The 21875-nt window shown below is 47.5% G+C and overlaps 1 protein-coding gene across 11 annotated transcripts; it reads left to right on the top strand.

Annotated features, from left to right (window-relative positions):
- Positions 1–914: 914 nt before the first annotated feature.
- On the top strand, positions 915–20249 carry Tmprss5 (transmembrane serine protease 5). Of its 11 annotated transcripts, XM_070038481.1 has the most exons (17): positions 3281–3552; positions 3667–3738; positions 5889–5969; positions 6589–6682; positions 6893–6991; positions 7526–7645; positions 8633–8768; positions 9041–9154; positions 10909–10952; positions 11614–11908; positions 12760–12821; positions 14403–14501; positions 14906–15048; positions 15290–15442; positions 16645–17400; positions 18159–18245; positions 19016–20170. In XM_070038481.1, the coding sequence occupies exons 4-15, from the start codon at positions 6595–6597 to the stop codon at positions 16651–16653; spliced, it is 1362 nt and encodes a 453-aa protein (XP_069894582.1). In that variant the 5' UTR covers positions 3281–3552; positions 3667–3738; positions 5889–5969; positions 6589–6594; the 3' UTR covers positions 16654–17400; positions 18159–18245; positions 19016–20170. The 11 variants fall into 11 exon arrangements, with proteins under 11 accessions (XP_069894585.1, XP_069894582.1, XP_069894584.1 ...); XM_070038484.1 differs by lacking the exons at positions 3281–3552; positions 3667–3738 and adding an exon at positions 915–985; XM_070038483.1 differs by lacking the exon at positions 3667–3738.
- Positions 20250–21875: the final 1626 nt, after the last annotated feature.

Genomic DNA, 21875 nt, shown 5'->3' with positions numbered 1-21875 from the left:
TTATTTTAATTTGAGGGCTATGACAAAATGTGAGGGATAAACACATCTATACAAACAAGCCATCAATTTTGGGTTTTGAGCATCAAGAGTGATGTTGGATGGATTGCAGTTGGGCTGTATCTTAGTTTTCTAATTAGAGAAACAAGAGGGAAGGATGCTCTAGCTAGAATATAGCCTAAAATTAGGTGTGGGAGAGTAGATATTCGACTTGAGGAATGTTCTAGGGCTTTTTTTTTTGGGGGGGGGAAGGGGTTAGTACTGGGGATTGAACTCACAGCCTTGCACTTGCTAGACAAGCACTCTACCACTTGAGCTATACCCCTGTCCTCCCTTTTTTTTTTTTTTAGTTACATTTTAAATAGACTCTTGAGCTCCCCTTATCCCATCTTGGTTTGGGTGGGGGACGGGGAGGGGGGAGGTTTAGCTTCAGACTTGGATCCTCCTACCTATGACTCTCAACTTGGGATTACAGGTCTGTACCACCATGTCCAGCCTCGAGGTCTTTGTTGTTAGAAAATAAAGCACAGGGAAGAAAGGATACAATGAGATATGAACCCCCTAAAGATTGGTTGGGGATTACATCATGAAGTGCACTACATAATCAACTTGTACTAGACATGGATCCTGCTAACAATGGGGAGTCGATGAAAGTTTGTGTCTCAGCTTGACACACAGGGGGCTTTAGGATAAGTCAGGTTGTGCTTTAGGAGGAAGCAGTACTTAAGTCTTACATGACATTTTCTTCCTAATGTTCCAGGTCCATAGAGAGTCCCACTGGAAATGACTCTCCATATACCCTCTATTAAGAACCCAAGCCAACAAAGCAGCCTCCATCTGGAATGTGCTGTCACCAGTGGTGAGAGAGAAGGCTCTGGAGGATGTGGTACTAGCAGTTACACACTCTGGCCACTCACCATTCATTGCCCCAAATGTCTTCGTATGGCTTCACCCAACCATGATGAGGTCACAATCCTACAATGTGCTGGTAAGCACTAATGACTCCCCTAGGAGGGGGTTATATAAATATTTGTAAAAATAAAACAGCAATTGGGTAGAAATCTCTTTACAAGACAGGATCGTTAAACCCACATATACTCTCTAATGACAATATTTCCCCCTGAGATGAAAAGCTAGTGAATTAAAGCAAGACTGAAATACCAACTGTGGTTGGGCACAACACTTAAGGTTCTCACTGGCTGTCTTGTCTCTCTGAGTCCCATGTTGGAGAAAGGCAGCGTTGTTGCCCGAGTTTCCTGTAAGTCTTCTTCCAGTGGTGTGAGAGTAGACATTGGTGGTATGATAGTACATGGCTGGCAGTTACAGGAGATCAGGAGCTGCTGAAGCCAAGAGTAAATGTTGTATCCACTGGACACCCCCTTCCACAGGTTTCCCTTTTAAGATGCATGGGTAGCATGTTGTTTGGTCCAACTGTTAACCACTGTTTCAGACAGCCATAAAGTCCAATAGTTGTCTCCAGTTGTTTTCAGTAAATTCTCTTAGGTTAAAAGATATTCAAACTAGACAAGTTCTGAGTCAGGTCAAATCAGAACAGCCTCACATGGGGAGCACAGTATTGACCCACCATATCTACCTTGAGACAGTTTCACTAATTCCTCCTCCTCCCTATCCCTGCTGGCTTTGGACCATGATGCTCCTATAGCCACTTCCCAAATAACTGAGATTATAGGTGTAAGCCACCACACCTGTCCAGAGGGGTACTTTTTTTTTTTTTCAAGAATACTACAGAGTTAGGGTGGGGGGGAGGGAAGTAGAATTATAACAAGTTAAAATATACAAACCTCACTATTCTTACTAAAAATTATCCTGTTTTGAATGAACATATCCTAGATTGCTGTAAGCCATTGGTTAACTTCCAGAGTGTTAAATCCTTTGATTCTCAGAGAATTTCACTGTTAGTCTTTTCATTGCTTTTATGGAGGATAGAATTTTCAGAGGCCTTAACTCAATCATTTCCCTCTTATTCTCAAATCCAGTTCAGATGTTTTCTCCTTTGTGAAGCCCTCTTGCCAACTGTCTTTCTCCTATACCTTTGTGTTAGTGCCTCTGTAATTTTACTTTTTACAAATAACTGTAACTTTTTTTTTTTTTTTTTGCCAGTCCTGGGGCTTGAATTCAGGGCCTGGGCACTGTCCCTGAGCTTCCACCACTTGAGCCACAATGCCACTTCTGGCTTTTCCTTTTTTTTTTTTTTTTTGGGTCCAGTCATGGGGCCTGAACTCTGGGCCTGGGTGCTGTCCCTCAGCTCTTCAGCTCAAGGCTGGCACTCTACTACTTGAGCTACAGCACCACTTCCGGCTTTTTTCTTTTTGCTTATGTGGTGCTGAGGAATTGAACCCAGGGCCTCAGGCATGCAAGGCAAGCGCTCTACCACTGAGCCACCTTCCCAGCCCCTGGCTTTTCCTTTTTATGTAGTACTGAGCCACATTCCTAGTTCTCCTTTCATTTCTTTAAGATAAGGTTCACTATATTCCCAGCCCCCTAACTGTTACTTATATCTACTCCTATCTCTCAGCCCACAGGCTCCAGGCCTGTGAATTATTCAACCCCTCTGCCCAGACACACTGATGACATGTGTATTATGTTTGCAGGTATTATGTTTATAGACTAAAGTGTGTTGTCTCAGGAGATCTCAGACCCTAGCCAGGGTATTCTCAGCTCTAGCCACTTTTACTCACTTTTGTAATTTATAAGTGATCCCTGTCCCACAACTAAGAGTATGAGGAAAACAGGGAACAAGCCAGGGGTGAGTTTCAACGGTAATAACTACTATCTATACCAGACAACAGAGTAAGAGCTTCACATCCAGTATCTCATTTCTAACTCCATGCCTGGGAAGTGGGTACTCTTATCTTCCTTCTTTCATGTGAGGTTGACTGAGGAAAGTAGGAAAGTTGGAGTTAGATGAAAACCTGACTCTGATGCCCATATTCTTAATGGTTTCTTGGTGGGATACGAGAGGTGATTGGAGGACAGGAAGCCACACCAGTCTTGCTCTCCTCTGGGACTGTCCTGTCTTCTTTACAGAGATATGACTCCCAGGTATTTTCAGTCTGACTGTGCCCTGTGAGTCCACCTTATATTGGAAAGCAGATAATACTGAAAGCTTCCGTAGCAACTGTCTTTTTCAAGGTAGAGAGGCTGCACTTGCTAGCAATGAAGTGACAGGTATAACTCTGAGGAGAGAGTTGACAACAATCCCTCATCGTCACCCTGACAACTCCAACATGGTGACAGTCCCAGACTGCTGGAAAAACCAACCCACACAGAGGGGTGATGTAATCTACAGGGCTCAGAAACATTTCAACAAATGCTAATATCACTGTCTCCAGTACAGCCCTGTCAGCAGGAAGGGGGAATTGTGTTAGCATACGTGAGGCACACTCTTTGGCACAAGGGACCTGGTTGCTAAGCAACAGTACTTTGCTTCCCCTCCTCCCCATAACATTTTTCTCTGTTAGCCCAGCCCTTGGCCCCCTTCCCCGCAACAAGGGGCCTATTCATGGGACCTGAGCAGAGTTCATTGTCTCTCTGGTACGTATCTGTGTGAGTGTGTGTGTGTGTGTGTGTGTGTGTGTGTGTGTGTGTGTAGGGGGGACAAAGAGAGGGGCTATGTGTGAACTGAGAACACTTCATGTTCCAACCAAGTTCACAGAAGACAGGAGAAGTGGCCTGCCTAGCAGATCCTGAAGACTAATATCAGGGCCATTGACCCTCATGGTAAGCTATGCCCCTGTGCCATCCCTGCTCTGACCTCATTCTCTTTCACCTTTGTTCTGGGATTCTGGGCTGGTGGAAAGCGCCTCCTCAGGCAGCTCTGGGGCAGTGGCTGGATCCTCACGGAACCCTGTATGGTTAGCCTCCTGCTTTTTCTCTTACCCACCTCCTGGACCTAGTAAAGTGCTTTACACCCGAGCAAATCAATATTGCATTAACTCCTACTCCAAAGAAAACCAGGGATTCCTGTACCATGAAGAGACATGTTTTCATAGGCTTGGGCAGTAGGTTTTGAGATGGAGACACACCCTAGATGAGGCCACTTTGTCCAGAGTCTGGGCTTAAGGCCTAACTCCTTGAAACCGAGAGGGGAAAAAACGTGGGGCATACCATAGAATTCTTTCTAGATCATGCCCTTGCCTCTCTTCTCAGAGGGACATTAGCTCAGGAGATAGCATATTCCCAGGGATAAAACTGAAATCTCAGACATCCTTCCTGCTCCAAGTCTGTGTTCTTGCCTGCTCTCCCTAGTTTGCAGTCCTTTCTAGAGGGAGTACCTGGGGTGTAAGCCACGATCCGCACTTCTGGAGAAATAGGGCCTGTTTCCAGTGTGTGTGTGAGACAGTCCTAAAGGCCTCAGTATGGTGGGCATAGGGATGGGGAGGTGGGGCTCCAGGGGGGCTGCTGCCTCAGCTGTGAGATGATCTGGTATGGGTGCTCCTGGCTCCAGTGAAGATTTTCAGACCAGTTGAAGGAAGTTGTGCTGGGCGAGTCTAAGAGAGGCTTTCATGACCATTGGCTGGGGTCAGCTCAATGGAGCACAAAAGCAGGACTGAGGAGGATTTCCATGAAGGGACATTCTGTGTAACATTGTGAAGCTCACATCTGAGCAAACATTGCTTTGGGGCCAGGGTTTAAGGCTTTTATGATTACTAGGGACAGATGTATATGTGGCCAACAAAAGGTGACCTAAGGGGGAGATGTGAGCCACTCTAGGGTTGGTTTGTTTATTTGAAGACAGAGTCTTGTTATATAAGTCAGAGTCTTTAAACTCATGACCCTTTTGCCTCAATGTTACAAGTGCTGGGATTATAGAGATGAACCACCATTCCTAGCTTGAGTCACTTCAGTGTGTGTGTGTGTGTGTGTGTGTGTGTGTGTGTGTGTGTGTGTGTGTGTGTGTGTGTGTGTGTGTGTGTGTGTGTGTGTGTGTGTGTGTGTGTGTGTGTGTGTGTGTGTGTGTGTGTGTGTGTGTGTGTGTGTGTGTCAGACCTGGGGCTTGAACTAGGCCTGGTCACTGTCCCTGAACTTTTCTGCTCAAGGCTAACACTCAACCACTTGATCTACAGCTCCACTTGTGGCTTTTTGGGGTGCTTAATTGGAGATCATGGATTTTCCTGCCCAGGCTGTCTTCAAACTGTGATCCTCAGATCTCGGCCTCCTGAGTAGCTAGTGAACTACTCAAATCACTTCAATTTTAAGGAATCTTACTCTACTAGATTCTTAGTTCCCTAAGGAAGGGTCTACAACCAATTTGTACTCTTTATTAATATTATTATGGACATTTGCATGGTACTTTAGAATTTATAAAGCCATTTTGATCACATAATCTTGTTCTCCTTTTTCTCCTCCCTCCTTCTTCCCTCCCTTCCCCTCCCTTTCCTTTTGCCTTGCCTTCTTTCACTCCGCGTACTCTATCTGAATTGCCTTTTTGTGCCCTGTGTGCCTTGGGATACATAGACTAGAGAGGAAGGAAAGAGAGAGAAGTAAGTTGGGCACCAGACAGGACCACAGTAGAGCTTTGTGAGCTGAGCAAAGCTCCCTGAAGAAATGACCTCCTCTCTGAGTCTTAGACAGTCAGCAGGAGTCAGCTACATGGGGAAGGGAACAGCAGGTTTGGTGCGGGTAATCTGAGAAGGCCTAGAGATTCGAGGAGCAGCCTGCATGTCAGCAGCTGGATTCACTATGGAGGGAGCTTTTAGCTTCAAACTGTTCAATGCTTTTCCAAAATCTTATGTTTCATTACTCTTCTTCGTGTCTTAAGCATTTCAGATATACATATGACTCACCCTGCTGCATGTGTTCTTACTGCTATGCCTTCGCCTATTCAGGCCTCTTGGTCTGGATGACTCAATACTGAATTCTTGATATAGATAACAGCTTTCACCCTGTTCATCATGAGGACCTGTCTCAGGCTGCGTCTTCTAAGAAGTCCTTAATCGTGTCAGTGAGAAGTAAGTTCTTATTGTTTTGAATGGCAGTGGTAATTAGTTGAGTTCTTTTGTTTGGGGGGAGGAGGGGATGTCTCCGTATTCCATTTTGTTTATATAACTCATCTTTGGGAGAACACTATATTCTTTGAGGCAGTGGCAGAGTGACCTACGTTGATGTATCCTGAATCCTCTACACACTGTAAATAGTGGTCTCTGTACTCTCGCTTAATAATATTTGCTGCATGAATGAATGATGTGTGTGTGTGTGTGTGTGTGTGTGTGAAAGAGAGAGAGAGATGGAGATGCCTGGGGTGGAATGTTGAGAGATGCCATCAGATGCCCTTTATGCTTGTTGAAGCAAAGACAAGGGTGTGGGAGTGGGTTGTCTGGATTCCATTTTTTATTCAGATATTTATGGCCATCTGAAAGTAAAATGGGGGGGGGGCTCCAGGAGAGCAGAAGGGAGCTGGAGGGGCAGCTTGGGGAGCACATAGGGATGGATGAGGTAAACAAAGCCTTGTAGGTAGCAGCCAAGGGAGGAAAGGCTGAGATTAGAGAGAGAGAGGCTTGGTGTGGGCTGGGTCTTCTCTTGGCAGCCCTTGATGTGGGGATCCTGAGATTCTGACAACTGTTTCCCCAGAGCCCAATGCTGAATGATCTTATGGAGGCTCAATGCTCAGACGCCCCAGGACCTGGGATCTGCAGAGCAGAGCCAGGAGACCAGCTGCAACCTAGTAGGTCATATTAGCCGAAGGGGAGTGACATAGTGGAGGCCTCCTTGTGTTAGCCCCACACGGGGCTCCTTGTTTCCCATTTTGGAGGTTGAATGGGCTCAAGAGGCTTCAGGGAGCTCTCTTCAACTCCACATACCCATCCCTAGGGGGTGAAGTGAGGCTCACTGGCAGAAGCAGAGAACCCAGAAAGCCCTCTGCCTTCTTCCACAGTCTCTCAGGCAAGGTGCTGGTGCTCCCTGCGACGTGGCTGCGTGGTGCTGGCGGCCCTGATGTTGTTGGCAGGAGCAGGTGTCGGCTCATGGCTTCTAGGTCAGTACTGGGAGCCATTCTGTGGTCCAGAGAGGGATGAGAGACAGGGACCGGGAGAAGCTGGAAGAGAGAAGTAGATGCTGAGCAAGTATCAGGAGATGGGCTGTATGTCTTCCTTGCCTATTCTACGAAGACAGCAAGGGGAGAGGGGGTGAAATGTAGCAGGCCAGCCTTAGGCTTCCCCTGTTCAGTGTGTTAGTCCTACAGTTCCAAATTACTTGAATGACAATCCAGGGAAGTCCCAGTCAGACTTTTTCTAGAAATCTTTGCCAATGATAGAGACATGGGCAGAGACAGGCAGAGAGAAAGAGAAAGGCAGTCAGACAAAGATAGACAGAGAGACCATTCCGTGCTCATCCTTGGAGGTTGGTTGGGGTCCTGCCTAAAGGGCAAGTGGTTGGTGGAAGTCCCCAGGTAGAAGATCTGCCTCTGCTGAAGGAATGTCTTGTTCTGTACCTTGGGCTTCTCCTAGGGGGAGGGTCCCTCCCTCTCCCTAGCCTCTTTTCTGTGAACCTCTCTTTTCCTTCTGTGAAGTACTGTATCTGTGGCCAGCTGCCTTCCCGTCCGCTTCCACCTTGCAGGATGAGGAGGTGACTTTGAGCTGCTCAGGTATCAGCAGTGAGGAAGCTCTGCTCCCAGTGATTCCCAAAACAGGTGGGTCACCCCTTCCCAAGGCTAGAGAACTCCACCACCCCATCACCCAACCCAGAGTCCTTTACAGCTCTAGGAGCAACAAACAAAAGACTGAGATCTGAGGATTAGGGTTTGAAGCCAGCCCAGGCAGAAAAGTACCTGTGAGACTCTTATCTCCAATTAACTATCAGAAAATCAGGTGTGGTACTGTGGCTCAAAGTGGTAGGGTACTGGTCTTGAGCACAAGAGCTCAGGGACAGTGCCCAGGCTCTGAGCTGAAGACCCATGACTGACAAAAACAAAAACAAAAAACCCACAAAGGGCTGTGAATTCACTACTAGCTACTAGTTTCCCTACTCTGGTATGAGGGTGGTTCAAGTGCTAGGTAGCAGCATTGCTCTCTGATTTGATGCTCTTGTACCAGGGGACTGTCCTGATCATTGGTTAGAACGTGGCATGGAAACTTGTCATATGTAACAAGGATGCCAATGTCAGAGCTAGATATTGTACATGTGTGGGAGGGGCGGGGGGGGCAGTAGCACTTTGTGACCAGAAAGGCCACCTAGGCATCTGGAGATACCCCTTTACATTGTCCCCTGCCCTCTCCTGTATTGTCCTCTGCCTTCCAGGTAAGAGAAGAGGATCAGAAAGCCTGACGCTGCTCTGAGACTGGGGCTTAGAATCCATTCTAGAAATTAGAACAAGGTTAGAGTCTTCCTTTTGCTAGTTACAAGGCCTTGGATACATTCTTTCTTTGAGTTTCTATTTCCTTCACTCTAAAATGGGGATAATAATATTTACTACGTAAAGTTGTAAAGATAAAATGTATGAAATATAGAAAAAGAGCTTAGTTTAGAGCCTATATGTTAGTCTGCTCTTGCTACCATAACAAAAACCTGTACATAGGGTGGCTTAAACCACAGACTCCTCTTTTCTCACAGTTTTGGAGACTAGACATCTATCTAGGTTTATGGTGCTGGCGATTTGGTTTTCATGCTGTGTTTTCAGTATCTTTCAGAATAAACAGTGAGAATTCCCTACTGGAAGTACAAGTAAGGGCCTGGCCAGGCTGGTTCCTAGTCTGCTATGAGGGCTGGAACCCCAGCCTGGGCCAGCAGGTCTGCCGGAGCCTTGGGCATCTCAGGTAATGGGAACCAGGCCTGGGGCCTGAGGAGGAGGAAGGCTGGCTGGAGGGTAGGGGGAAGTAGAGTCGGAGACTGCTGTACGCTTGTTAACATCCAAGTTCTCATTCATTCTGGTCCTCTGGTATCCCAGCCTGTTCCTGTGTCAGAAGTTATGGTCATAGTCATGGCACTGGTTGGCTATCTCATACATTTTAATTACGATTATAATTAACCTGTACCTCATGTTATAGTCTAAAGCTGATTTCTTGTTCTTTTTCCTTCCTTTGCCAAGACTCATTCACCACAAGGGAGTGAACCTGTCTGACATAAAGCTCAATAGCTCCCAGGAGTTTGCTCAGATCTCTTCTAGGCTGGTAGGCCTCCTGCACGAGGTGTGGCAGCCCAGGTATGGTGATCTTCTTCCTTCTTCCTCCTCCTCTTCTTCCTCTTCCTCTTCCTCCTCCTCTTTCCATGCTCAAGATCAAACCCAGGGCCTCGCATCTGCTAAGCAAGTGTTCTACTACTGAACCACACCTCCACTACCCTGATAAGGTTTAGCAGGGGCCCTGATGGGAAGTACAGAGCAATTTTATTTCAGGATAGCCTGGTAGTGAGGATATTGGCAGTATAAGGGGAAGGACAGAGGAACAGAAATTACCAATCCAGTTCACCAGGCCCTTCACAGCTCCCATATGTTATTTTCCCCTTGCAAGAAATCCTGGGTTGGTTCTTTTTTTTTTTGGTTGGCCGTGGGGCTTGAACTCTGGGCCTGGGCGCTGTCCCTCAGCCCTTCAGCTCAAAGCGAGCGCTCTACCACTTGAGCTATAGCGCCACTTCCGGTTTTCTGGTGGTTTATTGGAGATAGGAGTCTCACGGTCTCTCCTGCCCGGGCTGGCTTTGAACCACGATCCTCAGATCTCAGCCTCCTGAGTAGCTAGGATTACAGGCGTGAACCACCAGCGCCCGGCCCTGGGTTGGTTCTTATGGCCAGAGGGTTTGGAAAGATACTTGTACCCCCTGTATACTAGTTTGTTTTATGTTGTTTTGACTAAATACCCGAGAAAAACAATGCGAGGGAGCAAAGACTTATTTTGACTTATGATTCCAGAGAGTTTAGTCCATGGTTGCTTAGACCCATGGCTTTGGGAAGAGTATCATGGTGATAGGAACCACAAAGAGATAGAGAATCCCAGGAAGAGGTATATTCTTATGTTCTCCAAGGACACACCTCTAGAGATGTGCTTCCTAGCTAGGCCCTGCTTACTGAAGTTTCCACACCCTCCCACAACAGCACCAGCAACTTAGGAGAAGCTTTCAACCAGGGAGCCTGTATGGGGGATGCTTTGTATTCAAACCATAACGTTCTGTGGCTGGCCTCCAAAGGTTCATGGCTGCCTCATAATGCAAAATGCATTTAGCACATTGGGGATAGGACTCTCCAGGAGGTTCCAGAGTCTTTTAACAGTCCCAACATTGAAAGCCTGAAGTCCAAAGTCTCTTCTGAGACTCAAGGAAAACTCTGAGCAGTGAGCCTCTATAAAATAAAAAAAGGAAAATGCAAACTTCCACGACAGAAGGGCACAGAAGAAACATTTCCATCCTCAAAGGGAGGGAGGTGGACACAGAAAGGCAGCATGAGACCAAACCAAGACTTTCTTCTAGTAGCCCAAATGCCTGGATCTTGACCGTTTCTGGTTTCCCGAATCCACAGTCCTCCTGTTCTCCTGGAGAGGGGTCTTACCCCTTCCTTGCTTTCCCATTCAGGAATCTGAGCCTGGAAAGGAACATGGGGTGAAGAGCTCTATTCACTAATGCATTCACTACTCATTCATTCATCACATGGTTTTTTTCATTTAGTAGAAACAGCTGGGCTTTCTCATCTATAGATACTCTATCTCTCAAATTGATCTGCTAGGATTGTGAAGCTTTCTGTTGTCTTCTGAAAGATTAAGTAGAATTCACACTGCTGTCTTGGGCACTGGTTGGGAGAAAGCGCCCGAGCTCTAGGGTGGGAGAGGAAGACAAAGATGGTAGTTTTAAGTTGGTGACTACATGTCACTGTCTGCCTTCTCCTACCAACCCCCTGTTCTTAATACCCTTGGATGTATGTGGCCTTGCATTGGTCCTGTCCAGCTTCTTGCTGGCCCCTCTGTTTTGCAGAGACAACTGTACTTCTGGCCGAATTGTTTCCCTCAAATGCTCTGGTGAGTCATGTGTTGAACTCAGGAAGGTGGCAGTGGGAAGAAAGACCACTATGGGAGGCTCAGCTGGGTCTGGGTGGAGGGGTCTTGACCTGCTGCATTTCTTCTTGCAGATACAGTTTGCCTAAACAGAGTCATATGAAGCCCCTGTCATGTCCCTAGCCATCTGGGGTTGGCTGGGTTGATGATTCCCTATGCCACTATTTCTCCTTTCTGCCTTGGCCTCTGGCACTCACTGCCATGTCCTTCAGGACTGATTCCAAAAGTGGAATCATTCCAAACGTGGAATCAGTATTGGCTGCAGAGCTACCTGATAGCAGTTTCTGGAGACTAAGGATAGGTGGTAAATTAGAGGTCAAATGGGAGACAGTGTGTGGGGTGCCTCTTGCCTGTCTTCCCATCCATATGTCCACCTATTTATTTAGTCCTTCCTCACATCTATCCACACATTGACACGTTGACCCCTACTTTGTACTATGGGATAGTTATTGGGCCTCCATAGATATTGCAGACATGGTCCCTTCTCTCAGCAAGCTCACAGTCTGTGCTAATCAAACGCCTATCTTTCTGTCTTCCCTTCTTAGGACCAGGAATGGTAAATGAGAGCCATCCATATTGGCTCTCTGGCTTGGTACTCTCTCTTTGTCACCCTTTCTGTTGGCAGAATGTGGGGCAAGGCCTCTGGCTTCCCGGATAGTCGGTGGGCAGGCTGTAGCTCCTGGACGCTGGCCATGGCAGGCCAGTGTGACCCTCGGTTCCCGGCACACATGCGGGGGGTCTGTGCTGGCACCCCACTGGGTGGTGACTGCTGCACACTGCATGCACAGGCAAGTGTGGGGGACTCCTGGGGAGGTAAGGGCTCAGTCACCTTTTCTGATTGGCTATTGGTGTGTCCTGTACAAGTGTCTATTCCCAATGCAGAGTGATAGTCTCCATATTCAGTGCCAAGTTCAGCTCTGGTGAGTTCTGTGTGAAGATCAGTCATAACAAAGACTGGTGCTTTGTATCCCTTTGGTTTTTGTAAAATCTTTTGCATTCATAGCACTCTGTGCTTCTTTGCATCTATCTCCACTGTAATTAAATCTTTTCTATGTAATTACTTGTTGAATATCTTTTATTCCTCTTCAGACCAGAAGCACTATGGGAGTATGACTCTCTCAGTCTTGTTTACAATGAATACATTTGTAGATGTTTCCACTATTGGGTCCCTGGGGCCTTGAACAGTTCCTGAATGTAATAGGCAGTAAATATTCGTTGGAATAAATGGACAGATATCTTCTCTTGGTGGTAGGCAGAGAGGAAGGGACAATCTCCATTTTTACAGTGAGGAAACTGAGGTGAATGGGGGAGAAAAGCCTCCACCAAAATCTCACATAGTAAGTGGAGAGAGAGGACTGAGAGAAGTTTGTCTGACTCAGCTCAGAATTTGGATATTACGTAAAGCCCTTTCATGATTGTTAAGAAACTTGGAAGGTGTTTACACAGGAAGAGAGGGAGTAAAGGTTGCAGGTGACCCATACATTTCTCTATCCATGAGTCCTGATGTATTCATTAAACACTTCCTGCTTGCTCAGTGCTGGGGTGATACTAAGAGTCATGATCCTTGGGTATGGTCCACTAATGCCTTCCCCAGCCAATTTCTACTGTGCTACCTTTCTTCCTTCCCTGGGCTTAGCGTGGTCTTTGTGTGCAGTTTCAGGCTGTCCTATCTGTCCAGCTGGCGGGTCTATGCAGGGGTGGTCAGCCACAGTGTTGTCAGGCCACACCAGGGGGCTGTGGTGGAGAAGGTCATCTCCCACCCCTTGTATAGCGCCCAGAGTCATGACTATGATGTTGCCCTCCTACGGCTCCGGACACCACTCAGTTTCTCAGGTGAGGCTTTGGGATGAACAGACTGAAGGTGGTGGTTATAAAAGAGCTAGTGGGAGGAGAGGCTAGCTGGTTAGGTTAGTTTAGCTTAGGTTCCCTCCTAACTCCATCAGCTTTAAACTACCCAATGCATTTGGGGACTATAGGGAGTTTGCATTCTCCTGAACCTGAAATTGTATGAGCTCTTGACGGGCTCTTTCAGAGGATGAGCTGTGCACAGAACTTTTTTTTTTGAGGTCCCATGAAGAGCTGCCTTCTCTGCCAAGTAGCTGATGACCTAGGCAGGCTCCAGAGCTCAGTCATTTTTGTAATATCTTAAAGAAATTTTTCTTATTTTCCCAAATATCCGCTTCCTTAGTCCTCTTAACTACTCTCTCAGGTAGATGAAACAGGTTTGTACAATGAGGTTAAAGATTAGGGAATGCCTTGAAGTCATGTGACCAGCAGTTCCTGAGCTTGATGTCCTGAGTCCAGAGCCAGAACTCTTGCAGCTGTAGCACCTTCCCTGCAGGGGTGAGCTGCAGCTGCCCCAGTGCATACCTGTGTGTGGACACAAGACCCAAACACTACACCCACAGAAGCATCCTCAGATGCACACCCAATCACATGCTCAGTCACGTGTAGTCACACACACCCACTCGTGCATTTACACATGAATGCTCACACATTCACACACTCATACACAGACATGCTTACACTACACACTTGTATGCACACTCACCCTCGGCACACCCTTCCAGATGCATATGTTCAGCGCGCTTTTCATTGTCACCTGAAGAATTGGGTTTCTCAGACAGTTTCACAAGTCTTATCACGTGTCTGGGGGTAGAGCTCTGTGGTTGAGCACTTGCCCAGCAAATTCAAGGATTGCCTTCCACCCCCAGAACCATAAACAAATGAAGGGAAAAAAAATCTCATCACATAAATGAACTATTACTGAACAGTTAATATTTCTAGAGGAAAACATTCTAGTAAATTGCTAGTAACCACAAAAACCTACAGTGTAAAAATAGGGCAGTTTTCAGGTTCAATGCCAGTGTCCTCTGTAGAAGTTTTGAGCCTGGACCGGTCACCTTCAGTTCAGGTGGGAGGTTGACAACGTTTGGAGAGGGAGAGACTAGCACCCAACAAAGTCTTTCTTCTCGATGCAGTTAGATGGACTGAAAGAGAACTGAGAGGAAATAGCTCTTTCCCTAAGTGGTTATGCCTGTATTACCCACAGTCATGCCTAGCTCCACTTTTATGATGTGTAAAGACTTTTGGAAGTACTGCTGCAAGGAGGATTGGGCCACCTGGGTGCCCATATGAAGTTGGATTTCCTGGGTCAGGAGGGAATTTCCATCTGCCCTTCAGTGCCCAGGTCAGGCAGGGCAGCAAGTGCATTGACCAACTCTAGAAGGCCCTATGCATACTGCAGTGTGCACATGAGCCTCCCTAGAGGACCCATCCCAAGGTAGGATGGAGCTGAACTGCTTAGCTGTCTAGGAAACCTGGCTTGTGGATATCAGACACCAGGACTGTCAAGATGCTCTGAGGAGGGAGACTCAGCTTGAGTGCGGACCAGGATCATGTGTTTTCCTGCAGACACTGTGGGTGCTGTGTGCTTGCCAGCTGAGGAACAGCATTTTCCAAGGGGGTCCCAGTGCTGGGTGTCTGGATGGGGCCACACCGACCCCAGCCATTGTGAGTCGGTTACCAGGGCCCTTGGTACTGAGCTGGTGGGTGTGGGATGGGGGAGGGGAGGGAGAAATCCTACATCCACTTTCCCTGGCCACAGCAAAGTTGTCCCCTCTTTCCCCAGCATCACCTTTGGCAGTCCTGGGGGACCCAGTCTGTCCAGGCTGTGTCTCTTTCAGGAGAAGAACCACTGAACATTTTCTCTAACCCCAGACCCCAGGACCTGGGAGTCTGTGTGAGTCCTGCTCCTAGCCTGATATATGGCAGATGCCCCCTGATCCCACAGCTCCTGCCCCAGGCTCTTCCCTTTGGGTCTCCATGCCTCTGGGACTTCTTACTCTTTCCATCTTGCTGCTCAGCCCTCTTGTACTCACTTAGTGCCCTGCAACCTTTCCCGGTGTCTTCTACAGCCCATGGCTCAGACATGCTACAGGACACCATGGTGCCTCTGCTCAGCACTCAGCTCTGCAACAGTTCCTGCATGTACAGCGGAGCCCTCACCCCCCGTATGCTGTGTGCTGGCTACCTGGATGGGAGGGCTGATGCTTGCCAGGTATGGCTGGTGGCAGAGGGAGGGCACAGGAGGCCGGAATTAGCCTGGCTCTATGGTGTATGCATGTTAGTGGCCTCTCTAGGAGAAGAGCTCATGCTTATGAAGGGAAAAGCTAGCAGCCATCCCAGCAGGTAGCAGGAGAGGCTGGAAGAGAGTCCATCCCCCAAGTTGATCTTGGTGTTCTTCCACCAAGAAGATCTGATTGGCTGTTTCTCTATGTCTCTATGTCTGAATCCCTCAGGGAGACAGCGGAGGGCCTCTGGTATGCCCAGCTGGGGACACATGGCACCTGGTGGGGGTGGTCAGCTGGGGTCGTGGCTGTGCAGAGCCCAATCACCCAGGTGTCTATGCCAAGGTAGCTGAGTTCCTGGATTGGATCCATGACACTGTGCAGGTGAGTGTGGGGGCAGAGGTAGGGCTGGGAGGTTCCTGAAGGACCGGACTGGGAGACATTGTGAACCCCACCCCTTAAGTCTGTATCCTCCTGAGGGCTGGAAAGGAATGGACTAGGGAATGCCCATCATAATGGGAGGAGGCCGTGTTACTTATTGCATGGGATCCATTGGATTTCTTTTTTTTTTTTTTTTTTGTCGGCCGTGGGGCTTGAACTCTGGGCCTGGGCACTGTCCCTCAGCTCTTCAGCTCAAGGCGAGCGCTCTACCACTTGAGCTACAGTGCCACTTCCGGTTTTCTGGTGGTTTATTGGAGATAGGAGTCTCACGGTCTCTCCTGCCCGGGCTGGCTTTGAACCGCGATCCTCAGATCTCAGCCTCCTGAGTAGCTAGGATTACAGGCGTGAGCCACCAGTGCCCGGCTCCATTGGATTTCTAACAGTGGAAGAATTCACTAGATAAGAGTAGATACGAGTTTGTAGCTTAGATCTGCCATTTCCTGGGTGATCTTAGATAAGTTCCTACCCTTGGAAAACCAGAGTTTCTCGGGGATAACCATCTTGGCTGTATTATATGCTACCATGATGACTGAAGGAGATAAAACCTGCTTAGAACCTGGCCCAGTGTTATACTTGGGGGACATGACCTGTAGTGTTAATGTATGCATCTGGGCCTTCATCCCTGTTCTCTAAGGTGGTTACTAGTGACTGCCTTCCCTATTCTACAGCCAGAGCTTGGCATTTCTGCATCTAATTAACTTCTTGGGTGAGACTGAGCTTCATCTCTTCAGCAGTGGGAGGGCTGAGGGCAATAATGTGTATCAGAGCACAGTATTTGTGTTAAGTACCTCGCAGGGGCAGACTGGGATCATGAAAAGCATCTTTCCCTGAGGCTGTGCCTGGGAGCAGGTGGGAGATGATATTCTTGAGTTTCTAGGAGGATGTACGTGTCCATCTTCAGATCTGAGAAAAATAACCTAGAGAGCAGATATTTTTAGCTCCATCTGGTAGAAGTGGAAGTGAAGGATCTGAATGGCTAAGTGTGAGTTACTAATAGAAAAGTCACTTGGCTGGCTTCAGTGAAGCCATACTGTGAATCCAGACTCTTTGTCTTTTGTTCCATGACTCTATTCCCCAAGTCCTGTTGTTTCCTCTCCTCCAACCTCACTGCGCACCATGCTCATGTCTCCTGATCTCTCCGGCAGGTCTACTAGCAGCAGGAGAAGCAGCAACCTCCACCCATACAGAAGGCTTGAATTTCTTACTACTGCATGCAAGATTATTACCACACACAGACTGGCAGCTGGGCGACCGGGGCTCTCCCCCCACCCCACCCCACCCCCCGGCCCTAATTTCTAGTCCCTCCACAACAGGGAGTCTCTGGGTCTGGGTTGGGAATGATGGGGGATCTCGGGGATGAGAGGGATGGAAGGGACAGACCAAAGAGGCTGTGAGAAATGGCCAGGAGCCTATACTTCTGCTGTCCTCAGCCATCAGTGTGGCTTTTGTGAGGATACCCAGAGTACCCTTAGTCCTGCCTTCTCCTGCCACCTCAGGGCCTCCTAGAGGATCCCTGAGGGGGATCCCCTAGGGGCTTCTGGGAGGATGGGGTCCAGCCTCGTTCAGCCCAGGCTAATCCCATGCAAGTCTGGATCCTCCCCACTTCCCCACTGGTCTCCTCTAGCTCCATTTCCATCTGGCTTTGGTGGGTCCTGCCTGGGGCAAGGACATTGTAACATGAGGAGATTTTAGAGTTGAACTAGGGTACTGGTTTTTTAAAATGACAGTTCTTGGAACTGTCCCAGAGTTCTGGTATTAAAATGAAGTGATGGTAAGACCCTGGTCCTGCCTTTCTTTCTTCTTTCTCACACATTCATTATAGAACAAGACTGCAATTTTCCTCCCTTCCCTGTTTCTTCACACTTTGATACTGACTCCGGCTCACTGACTTCAGAATTTTGGTAGGTGCTTAATTACTTTGTTTGTTAAATTTGTCAAGTCTGTCTATCATAATCTGTAGTACAAAACTCCCACCATCTAAGGACTCTGAGACTTCAAGTCTGAGCATCCATTAGATCGGCTCTTCCTGAGGGAAGAGTTGGCCTTCCAGAAAGGTTCAATTCTCCTTCTTAATTCTTGTTTCAGAACTGAGCCTTTTAGCTTGGGAAGATGACTTTCTGAGTTTGTGCCATTTGTATTTTCCTGGTGAAGTCTCTCCCCCTACTCTCTCCTCTCTAGCAATTAAAATGCGATTGGCATCTTGTTTCACAAAACTTGCAATGAATTTTTTATGGTGCTTAACCAAGGAAATGCAATTAGTGTCTAATAAGAACAAAACTTGGTGAGTTTATCAGCATATTTAGCTGAGGGGTTATAAGGTGATCATTATTTCCTGGAGGGTTGCTACCTTTACAGGGAATGCCTTTTCTGCTCAAGAGTGGTTCTCTACCATTTGAGCCACAGCTCAAGATATTATTATTGTCCCCGTTTTATAGTCAAGAGGATTGGTTCAGAGAGATTAATGTAGGGAACTTCTTAAGTCTCAGTGTTGGGATTGAACTGTGGATCCTGATGTCGATTCCTTATCACTACCTTGAACATGGCTGAATGACATGTTCTGATATTGCACAGAAGTGCAGAACTGGAAGGTACTTTTTATCAGATCATGTGGCCCAGTCACCTGCCTACAATAATACGTTACTGTGTGCTCCTTCTACAGGTGAAGTAACTGAAACCAGGAAATTAAAAGGCTCCTCCAGAGACTTCTCTCAGGAAATATTCTTAGGAACATCTGCTTCTTCCTGAGGTTCAACATCTGACTGAAACTATTCAAACTTAACAATTCTCCTGTCTGCCCTAGGAGGACTGTAGAGTTCTAATTTGCTAATAGCTCTTCCCCATTGACCTACAGAAGCTCCCAGTGGCTTTCACCAGTCAGATCGATAGACTCCAAATTCTCCCTTCCCTTTGTTAGCATCTGTGAGACTAGCTCTCAGGAAGCAGAGGAGTGAGTGGTGCCGGCTGGTTCTGTTCCCCTGGGCAGGACACTAGAATGCAGGAATAGAGGTGTAGGCTAGGAAGAGTAGAAGAATCAAGCCCAGAGAGGAATTAATGAGGACCAGCTGTGTGTCCAGCTGTGCGAAGCTCTGTAGGGAATTCAGAAGTAGAGAAGCCTGTTGTCTAGTTGGAGCAATGAGACTTATTTGTAATAAATTATTAGTGACCAGCCAGGCATGAAGCTGAATGGAGCAGTAGCAATTGTGAGGGAGCTCTAAGGATCTATTATTGAATAAATCAAGAAATCTGGGTCTTCCTCCCCAGGGTTTAGCATCCTACTTGCTTGGGTAGAACTTTTGGGGCCTCCTGAGATTTCCCAAGAAGTTGTTTCCTGGAGGCCATGTTCAGAGAGGAGCCTCTCTCTCTCTCTTTCCTCCTCTATCCTTGTGGGGTCGCAAGGATGTTGTGGGGAGAGTGATTTTTTCTTTCCTTGCAACATTTTCAGTAGGTGCTTTTCCTAAAAAGGGGTGCTGGGGAAAAGGGGCGGCTTTGTCAGGCTCTTTCCTGAATTTCTTTTAGGAGGTGCTAGCCTCAGATCTACAACAGAACAAAGGAAATGCCGGAAATGCTAAACACCAATGCACTAGCTGTCAGGATACCTGTTGTTTTTCTCTCCTCTGTCCTCTTTTGGCCTCTCACTTGGTACCCTCTTGCTGCTTCATAACTAGCAAGAGGAAAGCCCATCCCTGCCTTCAGCCCCTAGACTTTGAACATCCTGGCTCTAACTCCTATCAGGCACAATAAAATGAACTCTGGATTTGCCCTGTTTTCAGGACTCTGCTTCTTCCTAAACTGACTGGACTCCAGGATTACCACCTGTCTTTTATTATTATCTTTAAGTAGTTGCACAAAGGAGTTGTCATTCAACAAAGCAGTTTATGAATATGATATATCTTGATCAATGTCACCCCTTTCAACATTCTCACTCATCCCTCCCCTACCCATCCCTTCCCTCACTCTTGTTAATTTTGTAGGATATGCATTGGATTCTTGTCTGCATTCTCCTCTTTATTCATCTCCCCTTTACCCTTTGACCCCACACCCCTTTCATGCACCTGCTTCCTGGTGTTTGTGTTTGCCAGACTTTGATTTTGCCTTTTAAGGAAGTACACTATTTGAGATTTCCCTTGAATCTACCATATCTCAGTTACATTTGTATACACTTGCACACCACCCAGTGTATTTACATATATGCTTGAAACCCTCTCACCTCTAAGGAGCTCCCAGGGAAGTAGGGAGCAGGTGGTTTTCCACTCCTAATGGGCATGGCTGGGCATCTTCACATGCTCCCAAGGCAGGGAAAAGCAAATGTGGATTTCCTCCAAGGGTGGATCACTTCAGGAAGATGAGTGGAGGATTTTTCACCTGAGTTGATGCTGGAGTGGACCAAGCTGAGAAACAGAACAGAGTGGCAACAGGAATGAGCCTCTCCCAGAAGAGCATGTGGTCTCAGCAAGGCAGAGACTTGCCAAGGGCTGGGCTTGTCTTCCACACTTTCTCCCTTTCAGTGAACCTCTGGCCATGTCATCTGGGAAACAACACTATGAACTAAAGAGTCACTAGTAGGATTCAAACCATGCAGGAGTGTGCTGCCCAGAATGGCCGGGTTTCTTGGAGTTTAGTCTCTTACATGGGATCTACCATATCCCATTCACTTATAATCAAACCTTTGCCTCTCGAGATACCTGCCCCACAACTTTGGAAGTCCAGGGGAGTCTGCTCCTTGACCAGATCTAAAGACACCAGTTTGATGACAGCTTCTCAGGACCTCAAGGCAGATCTCCCTCCATGCCTGCCCTCTGGGTCTCTGGAATAACTACCAGACAAAAGATTTTCAAGATGTCTTTCCCCATCTATGTGGGACCCTGAGCACAGGACTGAAGGACAGGTAAAGCTCCTTGACCTGGTAGTTTACTTGGGACTCTTCAGATCAGTATTCAGCAACCCAAGCTGTGTGTGAGGCCTTACTGAGCCCCTTTGACACAGGACAGCTGAGGCAATTTCCTGCCTCTCACCCAGGGTCATGCTTTCCTTCTGGTTTTCCTTTGTAGCTCCTGAGTGGCCAGAAGGATCTCACCCTCCTGTTCCTCCATGCATATGAGGTGGGACAGCAAGGAAAAATCCATCAGATGGCTGGAGTCCAAACCACACTATGGACCTAGGCACATGCCGGGTTGAGAGGAGGGGAGCCTTTTCCTACTGCTTCTCAGGGTGCCCTAGCCCCCTAGTTTTCCCAGGACTGTCCTAGGAAACTCCATTCCTGGACAAACTGGGACAGTGGATCTTTTTTTTTTTTTTTTGTCGGTCATGGGGCTTGAACTCTGGGCCTGGGCGCTGTCCCTCAGCTCTTCAGCTCAAGGCGAGCGCTCTACCACTTGAGCTACAGCACCACTTCCGGTTTTCTGGTGGTTTATTGGAGATAGGAGTCTCACGATCTCTCCTGCCCGGGCTGGCTTTGAACTGCGATCCTCAGATCTCAGCCTCCTGAATAGCTAGGATTACAGGCGTGAGCCACCAGTGCCCAGCTGGGACAGTGGATCTTAATTACTGCTTCTCTTCTGTATAAAAACCAGTGCCACTCACCTCCTCCAACCTCCTTCAGCCTTTTCTTCTTTTTTCTTTTTGTCAGTTGTGGGGCTTGAATTCAGGGCCTAGGCACTGTCCCTGAACCTCTTCTAGTGCTATCACTTGGGCCACAGCTCCACTTCTGGTTTTGAGTGGTTAATTGGAGATAAGAGTCTCATGGGGGACTTTTTTTTGCCTAGGCTTGCTTCAAACCACAATCCTCAGATCTCAGCCTCCTGAGTAGCTAGGATTACAAGTGTGAGCCACTGGCACCTGGCTTTTTTTCTTTTTGAGTAGGGCAAGGTTTTCTTTTCTTTTTTTTTTTTTAAATTAAGTAATTGTACAAAAGAATTCCCAGTCAACATGTCAGTTTATAAGTACAATTCATCTTCATCGATACCATCCCTTTTCATCATTCTCCCCCATCCCTCTCAAACTCAAATTTCCTAGCAACTTCAGTCTTACGGAGCTTCATCAGAGTCCTCTGTGGTGTCCAGACTTGAAGTAGGGGGAGTGTGGATTGCTTTGTAAAGGTGGTGACATCAGCAGATGCTGTCTGGGCCCCAAAGGCCCCTATGGAAGGTCCTTTCTTCCTCTGGAAAGTTCTTCCTTCTGTGGGGCCCACGGCTGACCATGTGGCGATTGAGCCACCCACCCACCCAGGCCCAGAAACTCTCTGGCAATTGGCTAGGAAGGGAAGGCAGAATGATGTTACCCCAGAAAGCCATGAACATGGCTCTCGAAGTTCCTTCTGGCTTTCCAGAATCTAGCTCAGAGCTCAGCATGTAACAGGTACTAGCTAGGGGTAGTTGAT

This window comes from Dipodomys merriami, unplaced genomic scaffold (genome assembly GCF_024711535.1).
Source record: "Dipodomys merriami isolate MVZ:Mamm:240054 unplaced genomic scaffold, mDipMer1.0.p SCAF_29, whole genome shotgun sequence".
Taxonomy (NCBI): Eukaryota; Metazoa; Chordata; class Mammalia; order Rodentia; family Heteromyidae; genus Dipodomys; species Dipodomys merriami.
This window is presented reverse-complemented; position numbering and strand designations above follow the sequence as displayed.

Excerpts from the sequence above, each read along its gene's own strand:
- Tmprss5 (XM_070038479.1), top strand. Across the intron at positions 6,683-6,892 it reads AGGAGACCAGCTGCAACCTA|TCTCTCAGGCAAGGTGCTGG; the intron begins GTAGGTCATATT and ends CTTCTTCCACAG. Across the intron at positions 10,953-11,613 it reads TGTTTCCCTCAAATGCTCTG|AATGTGGGGCAAGGCCTCTG; the intron begins GTGAGTCATGTG and ends TTCTGTTGGCAG.